General features: G+C 46.9%; 1 protein-coding gene across 2 annotated transcripts in view; it reads left to right on the top strand.

Annotated features, from left to right (window-relative positions):
* The window catches only part of LOC119163739 (uncharacterized), a 124,763-nt gene extending 102,560 nt beyond the window's left edge, over nucleotides 1-22,203 (top strand). For both annotated transcript variants that reach the window (XM_037415803.2, XM_075873484.1), the window contains 5 exons: nucleotides 7,694-7,834; nucleotides 17,590-17,854; nucleotides 18,347-19,000; nucleotides 20,006-20,824; nucleotides 21,432-22,203. In XM_037415803.2, coding sequence (XP_037271700.2) covers nucleotides 17,648-17,854; nucleotides 18,347-19,000; nucleotides 20,006-20,824; nucleotides 21,432-21,896 — 2,145 coding nt within the window. In that variant the 5' untranslated portion in view covers nucleotides 7,694-7,834; nucleotides 17,590-17,647 and the 3' untranslated portion in view covers nucleotides 21,897-22,203. The remainder of the gene's footprint in view (nucleotides 1-7,693; nucleotides 7,835-17,589; nucleotides 17,855-18,346; nucleotides 19,001-20,005; nucleotides 20,825-21,431) is intronic.
* The last annotated feature ends 460 nt before the right edge of the window (nucleotides 22,204-22,663 follow it).

Genomic DNA, 22,663 nt, shown 5'->3' with positions numbered 1-22,663 from the left:
CAACACGTAGCAAAATACATATAACAAGTCTGTTGTAATCGTGACTGTCAGTGAAAAAGGGAAAGAAAGCGTCCATGCGGTAGAACACTATAGCGCCCTTATCAAAACACATGATATAGTCTAATTACAATTGATTGATATGTGGGGCTCAACGTCCCAAAACCACCATATGATTATGAGAGACGCCGTATATAGTGGAGGGCTCCGAAAATTTCAACCTCTTGTGGTTCTTTAACGTGCACTCTAATCTGAGCACACGGGCCTACAACATTTCCGCCTCCATCGGAAATGCAGCCGCTGCAGCCGGGATTTCATCCCGCGACCTGCGGGTCAGCAGCCGAGTACCTTAGCCACTAGACCACCGTGGCGGGGCAAGTCTAATTACAAGGCACGGTATTTACACATGACATCACAATGTCATGACATTAATGCTCACAATCAAAGTACACTATAGAGTTTGTGGTTCCTTAAAACTCAGTAAGGGATTTCGTTTTCACAACCCAATCTGACAACTAATTCCACTGCTGAATCACATATAGGGAAGAAGGTGTACCTGAAGTGGCCGTTATGACCCATGTGGGGTGGTATGGGCATAATGCGTCAACGTCTTGATGTTTCTTGGTTCTTGATGTCAAATTACTTGTCGTAGCTTACTTTAACGTGATCACGCATTACTAAGAAAATGAATTGCAGGCTTTCATATTCGGTTAGTTTTTGGAGTGGTGAGAGGTCTGCAAGTTTACATAACTCTGTAGGTGAATGAAAACGGTGGTTTTTTATAAGTATAAACCTAGAGCTAACGTGCTGTATTTTCTAACGTGTTGAACAGTTATTTTGGGTATAGAGTTTCCACACTACTATAACATATTCGATTATGGGTCTCGTAAGGTTTCGTAAGCTAAAATTTTTATGTCAGGAGAGGCATAAAGGCATGCGTTTCAGGCCCCATAACACCTTGTTAGTTTCGAAAAAAAAGTTCCTCTGTAGAAAAATTCCTACTCAAGTCAAGCGTACGTATATGTGGGACCTAGGTGCCTTTAGTTATGAGCTTGAGCTAGTTTGTGACAGGTGATAGTGTGAGGGCAACTAAGAATGTTCGTTTTTTGAGAAATGGACATAAAGAGGGCTCTTGTTGGGTTAGGCTGCTTTCATCACTGATCGCACCAGTTCTTAATTCTCCAAGATTAGATTCGTCCTGGTTGCTCGGTGACATATTTTGTACAGTATGGAACCATCTGCAAACATTCTTATTTGGGTAGTATTTATTACCATGGGGAAGCACAGATATCACAGGAGGTATGTCCTAGTTGAACATACTGTTCTCTTGGAGTTTGGAAGTGATACAGCGATAACACTAACGCGTCCTCACAAATCTTGTGTCGTTGCATGCAGCGCACCATGTTTTTGACGTCAGTGGAAGCCAACCACTGTTTCGACCTGAAGTGATAATGCCAAGCGGTGATAAACTTCGAGCGGCCAAAGAACTGTTCAGTATCGTGGGGAACTTGGAATAGCTGATTGAAAACATTCATTTCCAGCTACGTAGAGCACAAAGTGACGCTTAATGAGCAGTGAAACAAAAAAAGTCTAGGTACTGCGGTAACTTACCAGCACAAGAGGGTACTGATCGATCCCAGCGCCCTCTGGTTATTCTTTTAGGAGAGTGTGCAGTCGCTCACGGTGGCAGCTCAGATCAGGGAGCACGTGAATTGGCCTATTTGATCTAAATCAATGAACCAGAAAAACGAAATATATTTGGCGAAGAATATTAACATAAACAGGAGCTCATCTGTCGTCCCTATTGTGCGTCGTCATTTCCGGTCGCCTTCCAAGACTGGAGTTCCTGCTCGAAACTGTCGTCCACATGGTCAAGGTCAGACGAGACTGGAATAACAATATAGTATAAAACTGCCGCGACAGATGGCGACGCAAAATACTAGCTTTGGGGATACGTGGAAAAGGGCAGAGACAATACGCATTTCTTAGTACGGCAAAGTAGTTATGTAACTTCCTCGAACAACGCGCTGTAGCATAGGAAACGAAACGGCGAACTCTTTTCGCGCAAACGATAGAGCTAGAAAAAAAAAAGCGGTGGGGGGCACAGGCGAGTGGTCAGCACGGTGTGACCCCGAAGTGGTCTGCTTAATGCTACTTTACGAAAGAAAAAAACAATGAAATAAAGAAGGGCAAAAAGAAGCGGGAAAGTTTGTTCGAGCGTTCTCGAAGTGCGGTAAACTCTCTCGCCAACTACATCGGCGCGAAGCGATGCGTGGAAGGCTACAGAGCAAACAAACAAGCATAAAACAAAGCATGTCGCGCAGCCGGATAGTCGAGCTTTCTTGCGCAGCCGCCGGAACGCGTGTGAGCATCCATTAATATCGCCACTGCCGGGGCGAAGCCGGGCTTGGAAGTTGGATAGCTCGGCGGCCAGAGTCTGTCGTCGACGTTGGCGGCGCGCGTTTCCTGGTCGGTTGCGAGACCGGTGCGGCAACAGCTGCGCCTTCGAAGCCGTCTATTTTAATGACGGCGCGGTCGTGTCGCAATTAGCTGTTACCCTAGAGACGCGCACCTTGCGAAAGTAAAGTGGCCGGCAATCTCACTAATGAAATGCGCAACGAGCAAAGTGCGAGCACAGGTCGTTTATAATCGATCAGGCGCGTTCAGAAACAAGAGTGTCCTACGCGCACAGTGTATTTCTATGATTAAACTCTTGACTAATGAACGCTGTGGGGCAGCCCGGATCATGTTTTTGTGTAGTAGCACCTTGGGTTCGGCGTTCCAAAGACACGATATGAATGCGAGGCACAGGCTCCGGAAATTTCGACCATCTGGAGCTCTAGGGTGCGACCTACGTCAGACCCCGCCACCTCTGCAACACGTTGCCCCGCACACAAAAGCCGGTTATTCGCGTGCTTTTAACAGAGGTGGACTGCGCTGTAGAGTGTGTTACGTTTTGACGGTGACCGTTTTTTTTTGTTTTAGAATCAATTACTAATTTCTCGCTGAGTACCAGATGGGACTTTTCTGCTGTCGTGCTTATCGCCTACGCATCTTCTCGACTTGCTTGTAACCGCTGATGGCAACACAGGTGCACGTTAAAGAACCCCAGGTGGTCGAAATTTCCGGAGCCCTCCACTACGGCGTCCCTCATAATCATGTGGTGGTTTCGGGACGAAAAACCTCACATATCAATCAATCAATCAATCAAACACAGATGGCGTCAAATGATAACAATATCGGTAATTTTTGGGTAACGAATCCACGACATGATTATGAAGGAAGCCGTTGGGGAGGGCTCCGGAAATTTCGCCGTCTGGTGTACTGTAACGTGCACTGAAATACCACTGTAAACAGGCCACTAGCGTTTTGCCCTCATCGAACGTCAAATGGATTGTCACTTGTCTCTGAATGCGTACTGGCAGAGCTGGGGCTACGTGGCGATATCTATGCCTGTCACAGCTGTTGCCACGCGCGTTGCTTCCACGTCCGTGTTTTCCGCTGAACGTAAGACGGAAATTGGTGCAAGATCTCGGTGATGGTCTTCTTTCTCAACTAACAGAAGCCTACCTAATCGAACTCGAACACGCAACACTTCGTACGCCTACGTATAGAGTTCGTTTCGGTCGTATAACCGCCGTTGATCGATTCGATGCGACGGGGCGCCGTTGTTAGGGAACGGATTTCAGTGCTAAGTTCGCCCAAGACGCGGAAGCGTGCTGTTGAAAACACAAGATTGCGAAAACGGTAGGTAATTCATGACCGCACACGCAAAGCCTGGTTCCGCCATGACAATAGTTTACGAAAGTGACAACGTGGGAAAGAAATGCACGGTATACTAGAAGGTACTGAGATAGTGTGTGGGCGGAATGGTGTGTGAAAGATATTTGGCAACTTCCTGTTATACGGCCTTAGTTAGCAACGCCAAGTTTGCACGAATGAAGCGGTTAATCATTTTGTTGCTGAACACATGCTAGCTCGAATAGAGCACGAGCCCATACGTTCGTGCGCGACACGTTGAAGACAGTAGCTACCCGCGAAGTCAGGTCCCTTAGACTCGAATCCAACACGCGAGGCTTTACCCGTCCCGTAGTGAGCAAGGAAAATGGCAATTTTCGCAAAGAAAACGCACAAGGCTCAGGCTTACCAATGGTGCCCAGTGAACTTGGAACCTATTTTAGGTGACCTTCAGAGCACTTAGTCAGCGGGAGGACGACGAAAACGCTCCCCCGATAACGCAAAGACGCGTCATCGGACGCGTCACGTGGCGTGACGTCATCAGTACAAACGCCGATGGAACTGACGGAAACTTTTTTTGGTAGTTTGGTTATTTTTTACGCCCACAGACTAAACAAAAATGCTCGACAATCGCTCCATTTAGAACCTACTTCCTGTCGGCGTTTTCGAGTGATTTCACGTCACTCGACTGGCTGACGTGTGCGTTTAACTGGCAGTTGACTTCGTATGCGCATGCCCAGACGCATACCGAAAAAAGAAAGAAGACACCCCGCAAGAAAATGTGTTCTTGAAGACCATATTGGCTCTTGGGTCCAAAAACAATGATATATTCACGAAGCGCATTGTAATAAAGGTGCAGGAGGGGGAGGGATGAAATAATTTTGGTTACCTGCGGTTATTTAACGCTCATCAAAATTCGAGCACGTGATGACTTTCGAATATATATCTATCTATGTGTGGCCGTAGGCAGGAGTCGAACCCGCGTCCTCTAGCTGAGCTGCACAACACCTTGATACCGCCAAACCCGCACGGTGAGCGTAGTTTGCAAAACAAGAACGTGCCGCATGACGTGGTGAGAAGATGGGGCATGGAACAAAGAAAATGAAACCAGTATGGCCGCTGGCTCGTCTTGGCGGTCTGGAAAGTAATACAACACGCTTAAAGCGCTGCACAACAGCCAAGATAAGAAATGAGAGAATCCGCAGTCGACACACGGAACTCACGAACCGTGAAACGGGCCTCTGCGCGGCGTGCCCGGAAGGGTAATTCGGGGAGAGCGTTGGCTCGGCCGGCCTAGCGCCTTCCGGCTGTCTAGTAAAGCCTTTCCTTCCTTTTGCCTCGCGGCGAGTAAGAAGGCGTCCAAGGTCAAGGCTGTGTTAGTCTGTCCTGGAGTTGTGGTAGTCTGTACAGCCTCTCCCTACTACGACGTCTGGGCCAGAGAGAGGGCGCGCCATTAGCATTCGGAGCGCCGCGTGGTGACGTTGCACGCGGCTGGGCTTACTTTGATGAGATAGCCTCGAGGCACCCGTTAAGCTTTAAGAAGAATACTAAACCACGAGAGAGGACAAAGAGGAAACTTTATTCGGTGAAGTGAGCCCATGGCAGACGTCATAGACTGGTCTCGCCGCGACGTCACAGATTTCGACGGTGTCTGAAATGAACGTTTTGCTCTAAGGGCGATGGATAGTTACATGTTGATTTGAGTCATGCTATTAACGTGAGATGCTTCAAAAAATGTAATCAAACAAAAGTTATGTGATGTACGAAGATAATAGTTTAAATTCGGGGACGTCACACTTACGCTCAGGTTCTGATATTTCGCCGTGAAGTTCAAACACAAAACCATCGCCTTGGTCTCGCGCTTCTATTGAAGAACCTTCACTGGCAGTATTAATAAAACTAGAATACGCAACGAATTTGTTTTATCGGTATAAATCGAATTGGTTGACCATAGTGTCTCTTTAAGCTTTAACCACGCAAAAATCCACGCAATTATGTTTACCCGGCTCTTCAAAATCTTTCTGTTCGACGATACTCTTCGATGAACTCTTCATTTGTCCTGCTTGTTCTTTGACCTCTACTTTGATCTTGAGCTGTACTGCTAAAGATTGGTGTGTTTCTATTATCTTATGCTCTTCACTCCCACCGCTATTATGCCGCTTTTTTAAAAAAAAGAAGCAACTGTCTTAAGTAACCGAGTTAGGCTGAACCTGACTTGAACGTCTTGCCTTTCGGTTAGGTAAAGACGTTTTAACTCCCAGCTCACGAGTTGCGGTTGCGAAACAAGAGCTGCTCGTCGACCATTTCCTCAAAAGGAAAATAAACGCAAAATATTGATGAGGAGAGAACGTGGGTTGCAACAAGAAAGAAAGAGAGCGATATATCTTTTTTTTTTTCAGTGTACAGAAAGTAAAAGGGACGAGGCCAAGGCACTTACGGCAAAGTGAAACCAGCTGACTAAAGAAGTACAATATAATAAAAAAAAGGAACGAAAGAAACACGCGAACACCATCTGTCAAGGTTATGCAAAATATCGCCGCACTATTTTTCTCCGAAGAGCACTTTTAAGATCCTTCTTTTTTTTTAGCTTTTTGTCGTGAACGCCGTCGTAGTTTGAGCTCCTGGCCATTTCGTGTGAAGTAATTGCTCAAGAGAGATAACTCATTCAATTCAGAGAAGAGCTCATAATACGATGGTCGTGAGTTTAGTAAGAATATGCTGATTTGCGACGTTGTCTCAAAGAAACTAGCTTCACGCAGGAACGATCGTAGTCTCTGACGTATTCGTATGCTGCTCGAGTATGTTTCGCTGAGTGTGTGTGTTCTTCTCTTTGGTCCGTGTCGTTAGGTTATTCGTTGTCGAATGCTACCGAAGTAATGGATTGTCAAATTGCCAAGAAGGTCTATGCTCGTGTTCCTTCCATTTTTTTTTTCGTGGTCGCCCTTGCAAAAACTGGGAGGGATTGTTGTGGGATTTCTATCGCGTTTTTTTTTTTTGCATAGCACTTATGGGGACACTCGAGGAGGTAAATTTTGGCCGTTGCCGTCACGTTAAGTATGAAGTCCAAATCGATAGCACCTCCCCACACGTCGTATGTTTTTCTTTTCTACCCTCATTGCGCCTTCTGCCAAAGTGTAAGGAACGTCGCGTTTGTATTTTACGATGGATAATTCGAATATCGCGTAAGGAGTAGCAGGTGCTCGAGATTCTATTCCTTCCAGAATGGCATAGTAACAGCAAAAGAACATCGACCGCAGTTAACAAATCGTCAAGGGTGGCAGAAAAGTTGTGGAGCAGTAATTAAGGACAAGCTTTCATTTTGTAGACTGAAAGTGGGTCAAGTGCTCCGCCTAATGCAGTACGCTTTTCATCTCTCCGATAACAGAAATACTGTCCCATATTCAACGGCCAGTGGTTCCACTAGAAGAGATGAATGTGGAAAGTATCTGATGCTTGATTTTGATTTAATTCAGCTCGGAAACAATTTTGTTCTAACACGAATTCATCGACGTAGTCGGTGAAGCTTTTAAGCGGAACTACTCGAACGAATATATTAGGGGTGGTACGAATAACTTTAGTTAACAATCAGGAGAAGTGCCACTTCTTAGGGCGACACTGTAGGCCGCTCCCACAGTTAGACCTAGCCTAACCGCCACATCGCAGGCTCTCTGGACAGCCCAGAGTTGATGCTGATATTCTGAACTCTTCAGAGCCGAGCTCCATTTCTGCTCTGTGAGGTCTTTATCCGCACGTAACGGGGGGGGGGGGGACACCGCCAAAACACGTGCTTTAAATCGCACGTTTCCCCCGCAGTGAAACGTGACGCAGTATACAATTTCTGTATCTAAGCCGCCTTGCTGAATACCTCGGTTGCAGGTCATGTATGCGTTGTTTGTCCAGAGTAAAATTTCTAATAGTGTTATTGATAACGTCGCTTCCGTTTCTTTCGATTTCGCAGACATGAAAGACCGCGCAACGATTTCGGCGTTGGCCGGAGGCGAAGGATACCGATGCTGGCTATGACTGCAGGGGCAGCCTACCCGTCGCACCCTTCAGCCAATCACACTCTCCCTCTCCCCACCCACGTCTGAACCTACAGGTGAGTTAAATCAAGTACATCGAAATGAATTGAATTTATTGATGCAAAATACTTTACACAGTACCATATGGCTGAAAGTGCAATCGAATCTCTAGCGGAAGGCTATTTCGGATTCATACTAAAGTGGTCATGAAGAGAGACATGTCACTTATCATTAAAAAAGGAGGATACAAACACAAGTATTTTAGGAAAAAAGGATATAACACGTGGAAACCTACTTATAACATCAAGTTTTTGCAGAGTTTGGCGACTGTATCATTGGTATAAGCAGAAAAAAAAGAAAAAAAAGCACAAAGATGTGCATGATAGCGTATAAGAAGAGCATGACAAACATCACAGCAGTGAATGAACACATTAAAAAGAAATAGCGACATTAGGATACTGTGGGAAATAATTATGATATATGCATCTGAATAACATAACAGTACCGTATAAAGACAAAAAGAAGAGATATTGCTATTTCTGCATACACCTACACATACAAAAGTGTAATATAACAGTATGTAATATTCAATATATAAATACACAATAAATGTGACACTATCAGTTTTACGTGCCAAAACCGTAACCTCATGACGAGAGCTGTTGCAGAAGATGTGCTTGCTTTATGTATTCTTACAAGCCGCGATTTGCGCAAAGTTTCTTATCCTAATTAATCAAGTTATTTGGTTCTGTCCATTCGTAGAACTACATGGTGCATAAGTAGACGTTAGCAGAAAAAAAAGGCACAAGGAACCCAGGAATGTCACAATGAATTGACGAATATAAGTGCTTGTTCTGGTCTATCAATTGTGTCCTTACTGCAACTGTTCACGTGCAATTCGCACAACTTTTTTCAGTTCACATGTAAAGTTAACTAGACCAGCATTTAGTCTTTCTACAACTGTTTGTTCACTTACTACTGAATGCGGTAGCTAATTAAGAACAGCCAACCATATAAACAGATGGACAAATGAACTAGTCAACGAGGAAATTATCAATTTGTTAAGTAAAGCATAGCTTACGACAGGGCTAAAGACGGGCTCGAACAGAGAAGTTCACTACCAGCAAAACGTGTTACTCTCAGAAGAAGGTGTAAGGTGACCGCAATGTTGGGCTGGTGTACACAGAAACAACGTAGCTGCTAGAGAACACGCTTCTTTTTTGTTTGTTTGTTTCTGACTTCCCAACATGAGCAACGGCACCGACCGAAGCGAAACATTGAGAATCACGTCGAGACCCAGTGCACCAACCGAAGCGAAAACGAGCACCAGCAGCTCAAGTATATCGGATGCGATCGATATCAATCAACCTCGCACCAACCGGGACAGCGTTGGCCGCATCGATATCGCCAATCCGAACAGAAACCAGCTACGACAGACAGACCCTGCGAGTCGCGTCAGTGTGAGTGCTCAGTCTGGCAGAACTTCGTTTCGGGGGTTTGGCGGGTAAGTCGCCAACGTCGAAAATGCGTTAGCACCTGTAGGACCTCCGGGTTTCGATCGAAACTGTATGAAGCTCGCGTAAACAACGTAGTCGATGAGAGATTCGAGCGGGGACACGTCAACGAGTTCCGGAAATGAAACAAGAGAACAAAGTGAATGTCTGCTTCGCTGATCTTGGCTCCTTCATTTGTTCGCTTTCTCTCGTTTCTGCCTTGGTACTTCCTGCCGTATGCTTCCAAAAAATGCGAACATCTATAAAAAAAAAAATGAGCCATACCTGCCGCAGTGGCATGGTTCCTTGTGAGAAGCATTAGCAGCGTCGCGTTTCCATGCGCTGGCAACGCGAAGCAACATTATCTAAGATTGGCAAACATTGACCAACGTTTCGCCGGAGCTAGCCAACAGTAGTAAAGAGTTAGCCAATATTAGACAGTCCTAGGCAAGAAATCTTTATGTTCCATAAAGACATGGTTGAGTGTGCGAAACAATCACTGCCTCGTGTCGCCATGCAGCCGCAACACGACGCAGCCGTTACCAAAACTTGCCAACACTGGCCTCAGTTTTTCAACAGTAAGCCAGAATTACGACAGTGTTTGGTAGCTTTAGGTGGCGCTGTTAGTAAGTGTCCCGTGACCTCTCACTCCTCAAATCGATTTCGTTAATCACCTCGACATGAAGTTTCCGTTCAGAAGTGATATTTTCGGGTGCGCTCCGTGATGACGACTAACAGTTTTTATGACCTACACGTTTCTTTAATATAGTGATTATTTTGTTAAATTTTAAAATGTCGTCTTTGGGATTAACCGAAGACTACTTCCGAAACCCCTGTTCACTGTGTGTGGAATGCGTTGCAATAAATAAATTTCGTTGAATTATATGAAGATATACTAAATTAAGTTCATTAAGTATGTGAAACTCTGAAACACTTCAATATAGCACAGAGTCTTTCCGAAATGTCTTTTAATCATTAAAGAACACGTAAAAATAGACAAATAGAAGTATATGTATACAAAAACAGGGGAAACATCAACGCACCGGCATAACATGTACATCCCCCCTCCCAGATCACACAACGATTGTTTTAAGTTAAGTTTCTTTCCACGGGCGATCAGTGAGTGGAACAGGCTGCCGAATTCCACTGTCTTATCAGAATGTGTACCTTCTTTCTTGAAGGGCCTAAAGGATGTCGTGTATAAAGACGCATAGTTTATGTTTTGCTTATTCTATGTCCTCAAGAGCAGAGTGCTTTGGCTATTTCTTGTCATTCATTGTCATGTATAATAGAAGTTGTATAGGGAGTACCTATTTTTTGTATGTATATTGGTTTTTTTGCCACCCCTGTTATAGCCCAAATAGGGCTGACAGTATAATAAAATGAAATGAAATGAAAATGAGATGCTTGTCTGTACTCACGATGTTCACTAGAGGGAACCTGGGCACTGTGATCAGTCAGCGACCATGGAAGTGATGGGTAGTATACGGATTTGCCTAGTCTTGGTGCTTGCGGGCCTCTAGCGCAGTTGTGGCTTCGTTTTTTGCTGTGTTTTTGGTTTTGTTTCGAATGAAAGAACAGACGGTCATAAACTTCGCGAGACAATTTGAAATGGTGAGCCTAAAGAAATCAAGGTAGTGAAGTGAAACTGATTAACATTGGCTGATTTTCGTTCCGTGATAAAGCAACTTCAAGCCACCTAAAGCCAACGGAGACCGAAAGTACGAAAATTAAATAAATCTGTGAACTGTACCATCATTCACATGCTCGCTGGAGCGCGGCGCGTTGCAGCTCCCGTAGACACTAGCGCCAGAGTTACCTCTAGTGTACTTATAGGAAAATATATGTCTGTACCGACCTCCGACTTTCTGGAGTGGCTGACCCCGACTGTAAAACTGTTAACCATAACTACTTGCAAACACCTATCTTGCTAAAGTATCAACACTCGGACGCGTAGTCCATTTCAAACAGAGCGCCCACCAAAAACAGGTGCCATCAACTCTGGTCTTATACGAGGGTGTAATGAAAGGTGCAAGACACATGAACTCGCGGCCATTGCCTTCCACGGGTCCCAGTCTTCCGAGGGAGCCCCGCGTTATTCACTTAGCATCTGCACGCCACAGAGGCCTATGCAACGCGTCAAGCGATCGGCTCGAATTGGCTGACACAATGTTGCTCTTAAAGAACGAGCAACGTATTCGGACGTTAGGGAACCGAGCCCGATGGACGAGGTAGAACGGTACTGCAATGTTGGCTTGGCACCAGGTACAAACGGCTCCCCGTCACGCCACGCCACGCCAACGGTCGTTACCGCCGCTTGTCTTTTCAGACATGCCCGCTTAGAGGCGCCTGCATACAACCGAGAGCAGACAGAGCCGTTTAGCTTGCACGAAGTGGTCGACGCGGAGAAGCAATAAACTTGGACGGGACAGAACGACCCAGCCATAAAAGGCTGTTTGCGGTCTTGTATCGACGAGGTGAAGATCGGTTTTCTTCGTGTTGTGTGTGGTTGGGCTGTGTGTGCATAAGCCCGAACAACTCGGCTATATCAAGAGGGTAAACTGATGCAGGAAAAAATGACATTGACGAAATATTTATGATGAGATTTTCTTTTTGTGCTGTTGGAAAGGAAGCTTGGTCGATGCGTGATGTGGCTTGTAATCGTTGAAGTGGGTGTATACGAATAGGAGACCGGCGCAGAGAAAAGAAGTATCCCAAGGACGGAGCCCCTTGTGGTGTGTATTTGGTCAACAGGCCGGTGAGTGCACCACGTGCGTGGACATTGCATCTACGAAAAGAAGCCCATCAAGGTCTAGTCGTCAGATTCTCTGTTTCTTTTTATGAGATGTTCTTTTATAGCCTGTTTCGCCTACATTTTGTTAGATTATGCGATAAAGGTATTGACTTATAACGCAAATGAACGGTCTTCTTTACTAGCAAACTATCAGGTTGTGTTACCCACACTGCAAGACAATTGTATTATCACGGGCAGGAAAATGTCTGTGAACATAAGTTGAGCTTTTTTGGTTCTCTTAACATATAGCCCTGGGAGCACATAAAAACCACCTTTAGAGATAACTCTTGTATCCAAGAGGACACAAAGTGATACGATAATTCTTGCTGTCACTGGCCAATTTAACTAAGATTTAATAATTGACTTTTCCGTGACTGTAGCAAACGGGCATGTTTGTATTGAAAAGTTGGAGGCAGTCGTGTTTCTACACATTTACACTTGGAAGAATTATTCTAGCATCTCTGTGCTCTGAAATATACCGCGACAAATTTTGATTGTACAGTGCAGGATTACGCATTCAAGACAGCGAAGATCGGCGCAATGTTCCTCCCCGATGTGACGAACAGGCATAGCTTGGTATAACCAGTAGGTAGCAAAAGGGCAACCGTTATCATCTTTGTGAGTGCGTTCGACACGTTGTCAGATTAAACAACGCACGTAACTGTAGCCCGTCCCGTTGTGGCCTGTCGCTCTCACAGCATTATTAGTATAAGATGCTCAGCGTTCCAAAACTACAATATGATTTTGGGCTAGAATAGGGGCTAGTTGGTTGTAGAGCGGCCACTTTTTTTTGTCTCTCTGTGCCACAATATGAAACAAAGTTACGAAAAATTCCTTCGTGTACATGTGTTTTGTGGGCATACACTTGTCCTCTCCTTTTAAATGCAAATGCATTTCTTAGTCGGGCTATGTCAGGCGTCCGTCGGTATCCGTCCACCACCCTCGCCTATAGCAACAGCTGCGGGCGCGCACGCTTATCCTCGCCTCTAGCAACCGGAGCATGTGGTGCGAGATAGAATAGGAAAGGGTAGGTGCCGTGCTTCGCCACTCCTTCTCTCGCTGATCGATCTTTCTCCTCCCAGCGCCCCACTTTCTCTTCCGCTAAACAAGGAGAGCAGAAAAGTGGGTCTTAAAATTAATATGCAGAAAACGAAAGTAATGTACAACAACCTCGGAAGAGAGCAGCGCTTCGAGATAGGCAATAATGCACTTCAAGTTGTAAAATACTGTGTCTACTTAGGGCAGGTAATAACCGTGGAGCTGAACCACGAGATTGAAGTAATTAGTATAATAAGTATGGGGTGGAGTACATTTGGCAAGCACTCTCAAATCATGATAGGTAGATTGCCACTATCTCTCAAGAGGAATGTATATAACAGCTGCATCTTGCCGGTACATAGCTATGGAGCAGAAACTTGGAGACTTACAAAGAGGGTACAGCTTAAATTGAAGACGACGCAGCGAGCGATGGAAAGGAAAATTATATATGTGTAACCTTAAGAGACAAGAAGAGAGCAGAGTGGATTAGGGAACAAACAGTGGTTAAGAATATCATATTTGAAACCAAGAAGAGGAAATGGACACGGGCCGGGCTTGTAGCGCGAGACAGGATAACGGCTGGTCGTTAAGGGTAACTAACTGGATTCCCAGAGAAGGCAAGCGGGTTAGGGGGAGACAGAAGGTTAGGTGGGCAGATGAGATTAAGAAGTTTGCGGGTATAAAATGGCAGCAGCAAGCACGTGGCCGAGTGAACTGGTGGAACATGGGAGATGCCGTTGTCCTGCAGTGGACGTAGTCAGGCTGCTGCTGCTGCTGCTGATGATGATGATGATGATGATGACGACTCACCTAAATGTGCTTATTCCTCTGACCGGGACGTGCTGCCCATATCGCAGAAGTACGCGTAAGAATGTTGACATGAGGGGGCAGAGCTTGGGGGGGGGGCAGCGGCGTAGGGTCGGCAATACCTGTGGAGCTCACTCAGACTTACCCGTGAAATATATTATGTGCTTAGGACTAGCTTGGACTCAGACTCACTATAGTTTCCTTGAACCAACCTCACTCGGACTTACATTTACAAAAAATTTTCGTTACCCTACTCACCGGAACTCAAACTCACCAAAAACAATTGCTCATCGGACTAACTCGAACCAGACTTACGGCTTGATCGGAGCCTGAGTGGATTCGAGTGAGTCGACTCATCAGTGAGTTCATCTACTTAAGGCAGCGGATAACTCAACATTCAACATTTTTTTAGCTCAGTCGGAAGGGCTTTCGGACATAACGGATTATCGTATTTGACTACAATAAACACGAAGTATAAACCAGGACATTAGTTAATTACGCATTTAAATGTTTCATCGTTTGTGATGGTGAAACTGTTACGCGTCGGCTTAGTCAGTGACCTTTTCTCTCCTCCTCTAGAACTTTCCTTCCCCTCTCCCCTTCCACAGTGCAGGGTAGCCTACCGGAGCTCAGCCCTAGTCAACCTCCCTGCCTTTCTCCTTGTGTTCTCTCTCTTCCTCTCTCTCTAAATGTACTTTTTCGGCAATGCGCCTGAAGCAAAGCGCAGAAAACTCCTACGTCACTCGTGACACTACCATGTCACGAGAAAGCTTCCCGGACCTCTCGTGAAAATTCGCATACGTGGTCAACAAAAGGAAACGGTAAACTTAAACATTCACCCCACCCCCTTTTTTTTGAGTATTTGTGCGGCCATGTGGCACAAGAGTTGGGCGTAGGCGCCACCCTTTCGTTCTGCAAATATATGGTCAAACCGATGGGCCGCTTTATCTGGCTGCTCGATCTTCATGACGTCGGCGTACAGCGGCCAAGTAGTAGTAGTGAGGGCGTATGCCTACGCGCCCCGGCAGATCTTGGAATGAACCGAAACGAAAGGACAATCAACTAAATAAACACTTATTCGAGAGAAAGCTGCCGGCACGGCGCTGCAATACACCGGCAGCCGTCTCTGGCCCGCGTCCCACAAAGGCGTCGTTGACGGCAAGGTCGCGAAGCCTTTAAAAGGGAATCAGTGTGGCCGTAGTACACGAGAGCAACCACGCTTCCGCGCTACCGAGAACCGACGCGTCGGCCGTGGGACGTCCCACGTGCGGCCTCGTTTGCGCGGATTGCGATGGTTCGCCGCTTGTCTCGTTGCCGACCGGCTCGCTCTGCGTTCGCACCGGAAGGATGATTCGGGCAATGCTGGTCTCTGAGCTGTTTGGTTTGGTAGCATTGTAAAGAAAAAAAAAGATTATTCCTATCATGTTGGTCGCCGCACCCGGTTTCTCCTACATACTTCATTTTATGGATACGTTTTGGGGAAGCCAGATCGGGCTATGTACTTTGCCCTTTGGTATGTTGATTGATTGATATGTGGGATTTAACCTTTCAAAACCACCATATGATTACGAGAGAAGCCGTAGTGAAGGGCTCCGCAAATTTCGACCACCTGGTGTACTTTAACGTGCACTCAAATCTGAGCACACGGGCCTACAGCATTTTTTGCCTCCAGCATGTTCGCCTCAGCCGCCGCAGCCGGGATAAGATCCCGCGACCTGCGAGTCAGCAGTCGAGTACTTTAGCCACTAGGCCACCGCGGCAGGGCAATCTTTGGTATCTTAAACTGAATGATAAGCAATAATACGGAAAGACGGGCTAGTTGGTACTGCTGCATAATTGAAGTTTTTGCGCACACACACAAGGACACAGAAGAAGGGAACACAAGGACCAGCGCAGCGAATGATAAGGTAGATGCAAGCTCACGAACATGGTTGAGTTGGTGCAATCGATGTTTCATGATTTGGTTAACTTAACGCCAGGACGTACAAAAATAAGCAAATATTTGTTGAAGAGCTCCATATATGGGCTTTGATGTGTGTAAAATAAAATCGTCTCTGTAAGGCAGCACTACAGCTAAAAAATAAAATGTGTTAAGGCAGGCAACAAGTATTCTCAGGTGGGTGCTTTAGAGCGCCAATTCAAACAACTCTGGTTTGCCGAATGAAACAGATTGTGCTTCAATGTAGCGATCTGCCAGTAGTTGCAGTCAGCTGGCACTAACCGTAGTTTAGCAGTAGTTAGCCAATATTGTCTATCATTAATCTGTTTTAAGGCAAAGTCAGGCAGCATTATTCGAGTGCCAACCAATGCTGATAATATGCAATGAATGCAATCTGCCGGACAGCATTCGGCTGGCAGCGGCGGGGGCTGCTTCGCTAACATCCTGGAAACTGCGGCAGCGTTTTCAAAAGATAACTTTTTGTTTGCCAAGCATGAAGCGAGCATTTCATGAAGTGAGGCCAAATCATCAGTGGCGTAACCAGGGAGTGGCACTACGGGCCAATGCCCCCCCCCCTCTCCCCGTTAAGTTTGTTTTTGCCATGGCACACATAGCCAAAAAGAACAATATCAAGGGGATGCCCTCTCCCTGAATTCAAAGAGGTTACCCACTCTTTCCGCGTAAACATTTCTGCATATGCTCCTGAAAACGATCATTAGTACACACGCGGTATTATAATAGGTTGTTTTAAGCGCATTAGGCCAGAATGATAGCTATCAGTATGAAGAACTAACCGAAGGGTTAGACGACATTACCTTGTCCTGGTGTCAAGTGAGCACATGCGTCATTGACTTCGCATATTCCGCATTTTTAAGCTTATCGTGTACATTTTATCCTGGCAACAGTTTTGTGTGAAGTTCATATTTCAAGTTATTAGTAGACAGTGTTGCCCGACTTCGGCCCGAGAAGTATATTTTTATGTCGACACCGAAAAAATGACGTGATTAAATTGTAGATTACTTAATGAAATGTATCGCATTAAAAGTGCTCCTGAAGTGATGTGCGACAATACCATAACGGATGGACTTTCTAGCTTCATTTTGCATAATGGTAATTTATCTGCTGTGAGTTACAAATAATGTGACTAAAGCTATAATGTTTATTCAAGGTTTTCGGTTCTTGTAAACTTTGGCTAGTACAGTACAACATAGGACAGTGGCAACAGATGACACTTCAACAGATCCCATCTCGTCATTAACGAACGTTTCATCTTCCACTGTTGCCGAACGGGCCGAACGTTTCATCTTCCACTGTTGGCCATCTGTAAGGAGCGTTCGGGCGCTAATTTTTTTTTTTTTGAGCTATCGATACATTTTATGTTTTTTTCTGGGATAGCAAGTTTTAGTTATTGTGTAACGTTCAAAAATTAACGATGGCTCACCTTACAAAAAAAAAAAGAAATAAATCACAGTGGCGCACAAGTGTGAAGAAATGAGTACAATGGGAAGGAATGCGAAAGCGTACATAGGAAAATTTTTCTCATCTTCTATTTTTCTTTCTCGCTTTATACAGATCTACGTATTTGTACATAAATGAAATGGTACGGCGATGCCTACGCCGACGGCAAAGACCTACAGAAGGTGTCCACATCATTGGTATCACAATAAAAATAAGGAAAAAAAAGAAACACTTTACGCGATTTTGCGCGAGAAGTGTCGCACTATAGCAGGGTGCCATATCATTGCTTACATTTCCCCGCAGGACCGTGGATCGCCAGCGCAGCCCGAGCCGGCAGGGCGGCACTCGGCCCAGCGGCGTCATGCCGAGCGCCGCCGTCCACCGGGCCGATTCGACCCGGTCGGACAACTCGGACGCCTCCGGACGCAGCGGCGAGTCCCGCGGTTCGGCCGGCAAGAAGGTCAGCTTCAGCCGAGCCGTCAGGGTCAAGAAGTTTCCGCGCCGACACGAAGGCAGCTCCAACTCCGTCGCGCACGCCGGAAACGGAGATGTCGTCGATTCTGCTCAGGTGAGCCTATCGCTTTTTTTCAAAGCCAAAGTCGTGGTATTTACGAACTTCGACGTAGTAAGTGCTTGCCACGAAACTAAATGCGTATGTACTAACTGCAGGTAGCTACTGCCAGGCTAGTAGCTGCACTACACCTACCACGTATAGGTGCTACCTAAAGGGAAGGAGTAACACAAAGTTGGTACCTTTAGTACTACGATACTTGCTAATGAAAATTGATATATACAGGAAATGTCTGACATGAACTTTTCTGGTAAATTACTACCATCCCAAGCTGAAATAAAACAGTAAAACTATATCACATTGTTAGCTTATGTGATCGCCGTAGTAAACAGTTCATTTAATGAACGTTTGTTCAAGTGTTATTTCACTGCATTTAGCCGAATTGGTGTAAATTAGTGTGTCATATCGCCTGATAAGGTGTCGGTTGACTACCTTTTCTTCCGTTTTTTTTCTGTGTGGTAGGTAATCCACGCCCTCTTCTCTGCACAGGTGCCCCCTTCGCCAGAGAAGAAGTTCTGGTTCAAGGTGTACAAAAACCGGCACCACCACGACAAAACCGCCAGCGGCAGCCGCATCACCGAAGAAGATCCCGTACCGCTGGAGACCACGGTGTCGGACTCCTCCGGGCACCATCACCACCACCACGCGCGAGGTCCGTCGTCCGTAGCCCGAAGCGCGTCCTCGGCATCGGCGTCTCGGTCGCCGCGACGAAGACCGGACTCGCCCGTGGTGAAGAGGAACCACGTCCGGCGGATCGTGCAGAAGTTCGACCGTGAGGCGACGCTGCGGCACGACCCGCCGGCGAGTAGCTCCAGGGAGTCGTCCCCACCTCCGATACCTCCTCCCCCGTCCGTGGTTCGCAGCTACTCGGTCGAGGAGTACACGAGGCCCGGGACGCCCATCGAGCTCCAGAGGAGTCCGGCGCCCAAGCGCAGCAACCGGCTGGTCGACGGCGTCAAGGTCATCTTGGCTCCCCTCACTCGGAAGAAGTCGTCCGCCTCGAAGAAGGAGGTCCGCAGCGCGGGCACCGGCACACTCGTCAGGGAGGAAGACTTTGAGGAAGTCAACAACAACGAGAACAAGGAGAACGAGCCGGTCGAAGAAGAGGAAGAGATGCCCGTCATGGTAGACAAGGCGACACAGGTGAGCTCTTTCAGAGCCCCGCAGGCAGCGTTCATTTGAAAGGCCTTTGTCCAATAATTAATTATTTTATTTTGAATAAAGTTTAATTAGCCAGCAAATCAGTGAAGCAAGCAATCATTAATCAAATCTTTATTCACAGTCAAATATATGCGAACAGGCACAATTCATATACATTTGCGCAAGATCCATAGCTGATGACTCTAAGACCTGCTCTTGAAAGATTACTTGTGTTCTACCTAGAAGACATGTAATAACCTGAAATGGACTGTTATTATCCCTATAAGAAGGTGTTCCACCCTTTCAGACATGTCTTCTAGTGTAGGATGGCAAACTGGGAAACGGTTTTGGTATACCTCGGTCATTGTTTTTTTTTTGTTTTTAAGATATCTATATCTCTCTCTGCACACGCCAGTGAAATGCACATGAATAATTAATTAGCATGTAGTTGGCGTTCCATCATATGCTTGTTCCTTTTGCCAGACAGGCTTTAATAGAATACGTTTTATACGTAGACAGCAAGGGCTGTTAACGCAGAAAACTAACGACAATAAATCAGTGCTTTAATAGCTTGGTTCACTGTACAATAGGGGCGCTTTCATGGTCAACATTTTTTCTAAGCATGACACATTGTGATGTGCGCCTGAATTTCATCGGTCGAGGGTAGAGGCCCAATCTGTGCTCCACGTTATCGCCTTCGAAGCAGCTTGACAACACCTTCATTCGTGCGTCATTTTCATCAGTGCACCTGGGTGGGTACACTACCACACATACGCTGGACATTTCAAAACGATGACGATGCTTTGTGAAATTCTGTGGCGCTAGAACCATGAGTGGCCAAGGAGTGACGTCTTTCACCATATCATGTTACTGTTGAATGAACCATTGACACTTCATGCCATGGAGAAATGAAGTGTGAAAATTCGTTAGAATAGCAACAAAAATTGCAATCAATCGAATAGCACCACCGCCATGTACAACGATCGGCGGTCCCTTTCTCTCCCCCAGGTCAAACCCTTCGACTTGGAAGAGTTCTTCGCGACCAGTGGCGACGTTTCACACCTCTACAGCCAGGTAGACAAGAGCAAGAAGACAACCACGTTCAAGACTCCCGAGATACACGTGCACCACCCCGAAGTAGTGGTGGACTACCCGATTACGTCCAACCCTCGCTACGTTGACGACCGCGACTACGAGTACTACGATCGAAGCCGAGCCTCGTCTTCGTCACCGACGCTGAGACGAGGCGGCGACGTTTCCACGACCCCGGAGCCCGAGTACGGAAGCATCCGGCGGGTGAAGTCGTCAAGCCGCAGCTTCGGCTTCAACCTGGGGCGCTGGGAGCACGACGACAAGCGTCGCGACTCGGACACCTCCAGCATCAACAGCGAGCCTGGTATACTGGGTCGCGACGCCGGCAGCAGGCCCGGCAGCGTGCTCAAGGCGTACGACTCCAAGAAGCGTGAGCTGAGCTACGAGAACGTGCCGGCCAGGGTCTCGGAGACCGAGAGGTCTAGGACGGGCTCTCCGACCACGTCGACGTCTGGGGTGTGGGTCCGAGACATAGAGAAAGACTACCGTCGAGGGATGGCCGACGCGGACGTGACAGTGCCCAGCAGCGGGTACGTGTTCACGTACACTGCGTCAATGGGAGGAGACCGGTCATCCAAGAAGAAGACGACCAAGTCCAGCTCTCGAGACGCGTCGCCCACCTTGCTCGACAACGGCAGCCTGTCCAGGACTCACCGGAGGTCTCCGTCGCGCGGGCCGCGCTCCGTCAGTTCTGATCAGACTTCGGTGCGAGGTGGCCTGGCTGCTGCCTATCAGGCAAGTGGGCATTTTATGCGAACGTACGAATTTCATTAGTCTTTGTGAAAACATAGACACGCACAACACGTTACACGATGTATATATACCAAAAGCACGTGCCGGCAATGCTCCGCCAACTGTGTCGACAGATAAGCAACTTCTGTCATGACTGTGTCTCATTTTTATCAGCCGTACTTTGAAAAAAATGAAGGAAGCCCAGGGAACAAAGTGAAAACCACATGAGTGATCCCTACGCCATCTTTGGATGCTATGTATGCGAACTGTGGATAACCTTTTCACAGTTGGCATATCCTTAGAATTCTAAATAAGGTAATATACCAAGATATCCTGTCGAACTGATCTTTCGAATGACCGCACTTCAAAAGATTGTTTCATAAAAGTCGAGAGTCGAGACTTGAGCCACCTTGTACGTGAATGAAGACGGAAACAAGTAAAGAAAACAACAGACACAGAGGAAGAAGGCGACTAGGCAGAGCCTATCTAAGAACTCTCATTGCTCCTGTTCTGTCACTGTCTTTTCATGTTTCCTTTGCTAGTTCTGATGTTCACGGCTTTTCCACGCGCCCAGCAAAGTCTGACCGATGTACCCCACGCATACTCGCAGGCAAGGCAGGCAAGAGCCGCCGCGTCTTCGTCCAACGGTCGGGTGTCTAAGTCGTCCTCGCCCCGTTCTCCGCGGATCCAGGCGAGCCCCAGTCGGTCCTCAGCCGTCGCCTCCGGGTCCGTGCCCGGTTCAACCCAGGGCTCGGTGGCCGGCTCGGTGATCAGTGAGCCAGCTTACCAGCGGGACACCGTGGTGCTTTACATTCCGGGTGTGAGCCACCACGCGACGCCGTCCGAGGCATCGCTGCGCGTCTCCCGCAGCCAGTCCGTCTTGAACAAGGAGAGCAAGGCCTCCTCTTCGCGCAGCGCCTCCAAGAGTAGCCACAAGTCCAAGTCCCCCTCGAGCCGCCAGCCGAAAAGGGCCGCTTCTGAAAGCGACATACGCAGGACCAAGTCTATACCGAAGGGTGCCAAGTTTCCATGGCTCAGAATCAAGCCGACCGTGACGGCGACGCCGGTGCACTAGCGACGATGAGACTGTCATGCTGCTGCTGAGGCTATAGTTTTGTGTTTCGAAGTGCACTGATGTGTCGGCGCCTTCTTAAAACGGCGATGGCAGTTGACGAGGTCCAGTGAACTGTGGTAGACTAGGTGAAAACTGCGTGAGCAAAGAGAGTGCTGGATTCTTTTTTTTCACCAAAGTAACCGATAACTCCGTATTGAACTCCACTTTGCAGGGGGTGTTTTGCGTCACATTGAAGCAATTTTGCTGTGCTAACATAGCGTACTGGATAGAAATGACTATTCTATTGAAGTTGACGTTTTGAAGTTAACTGTGTGTCTCTATGGTGTTATCTACTCGAGAATACGAGAACTACAAAAAAAAAGACGGAGTAAATAGGGAACGAGGATCATACATCCGTAAAAATAGGAGTTATCAGTACTCCCTTTATTTATAAAGTATAGCGACGCCCGTGTCATCTGAGCCAGCTTCTATCTCGTACTACTTGGTCAGTCAGGACCGCATTGACAGGCAGCACAGTTTTGTGTGAATGTCTTATTGGCGCAAGGTAGGCTGACAACTATAGTGGCCAGCTTCTGAGGAGAATAATGAAGTAGTTTTGTGGGCGCGTGCTCTGGTGTTCGTTTTCTGGCCTTTAGTGCCGAAAGTAAACGCCCTATTTTCTGCCCGCGTCCTTGTGTCTTCGTGACAGTTTTTGGTGGAGGTGCTAGGTACGGTAGATGATACGATCCCGAGAGAGCACCCCAGACGAAAGCCCATCGAGTAGCTCA

This window comes from Rhipicephalus microplus, chromosome 9 (assembly GCF_043290135.1).
Source record: "Rhipicephalus microplus isolate Deutch F79 chromosome 9, USDA_Rmic, whole genome shotgun sequence".
NCBI classification, from domain to species: domain Eukaryota; kingdom Metazoa; phylum Arthropoda; class Arachnida; order Ixodida; family Ixodidae; genus Rhipicephalus; species Rhipicephalus microplus.
This window is presented reverse-complemented; position numbering and strand designations above follow the sequence as displayed.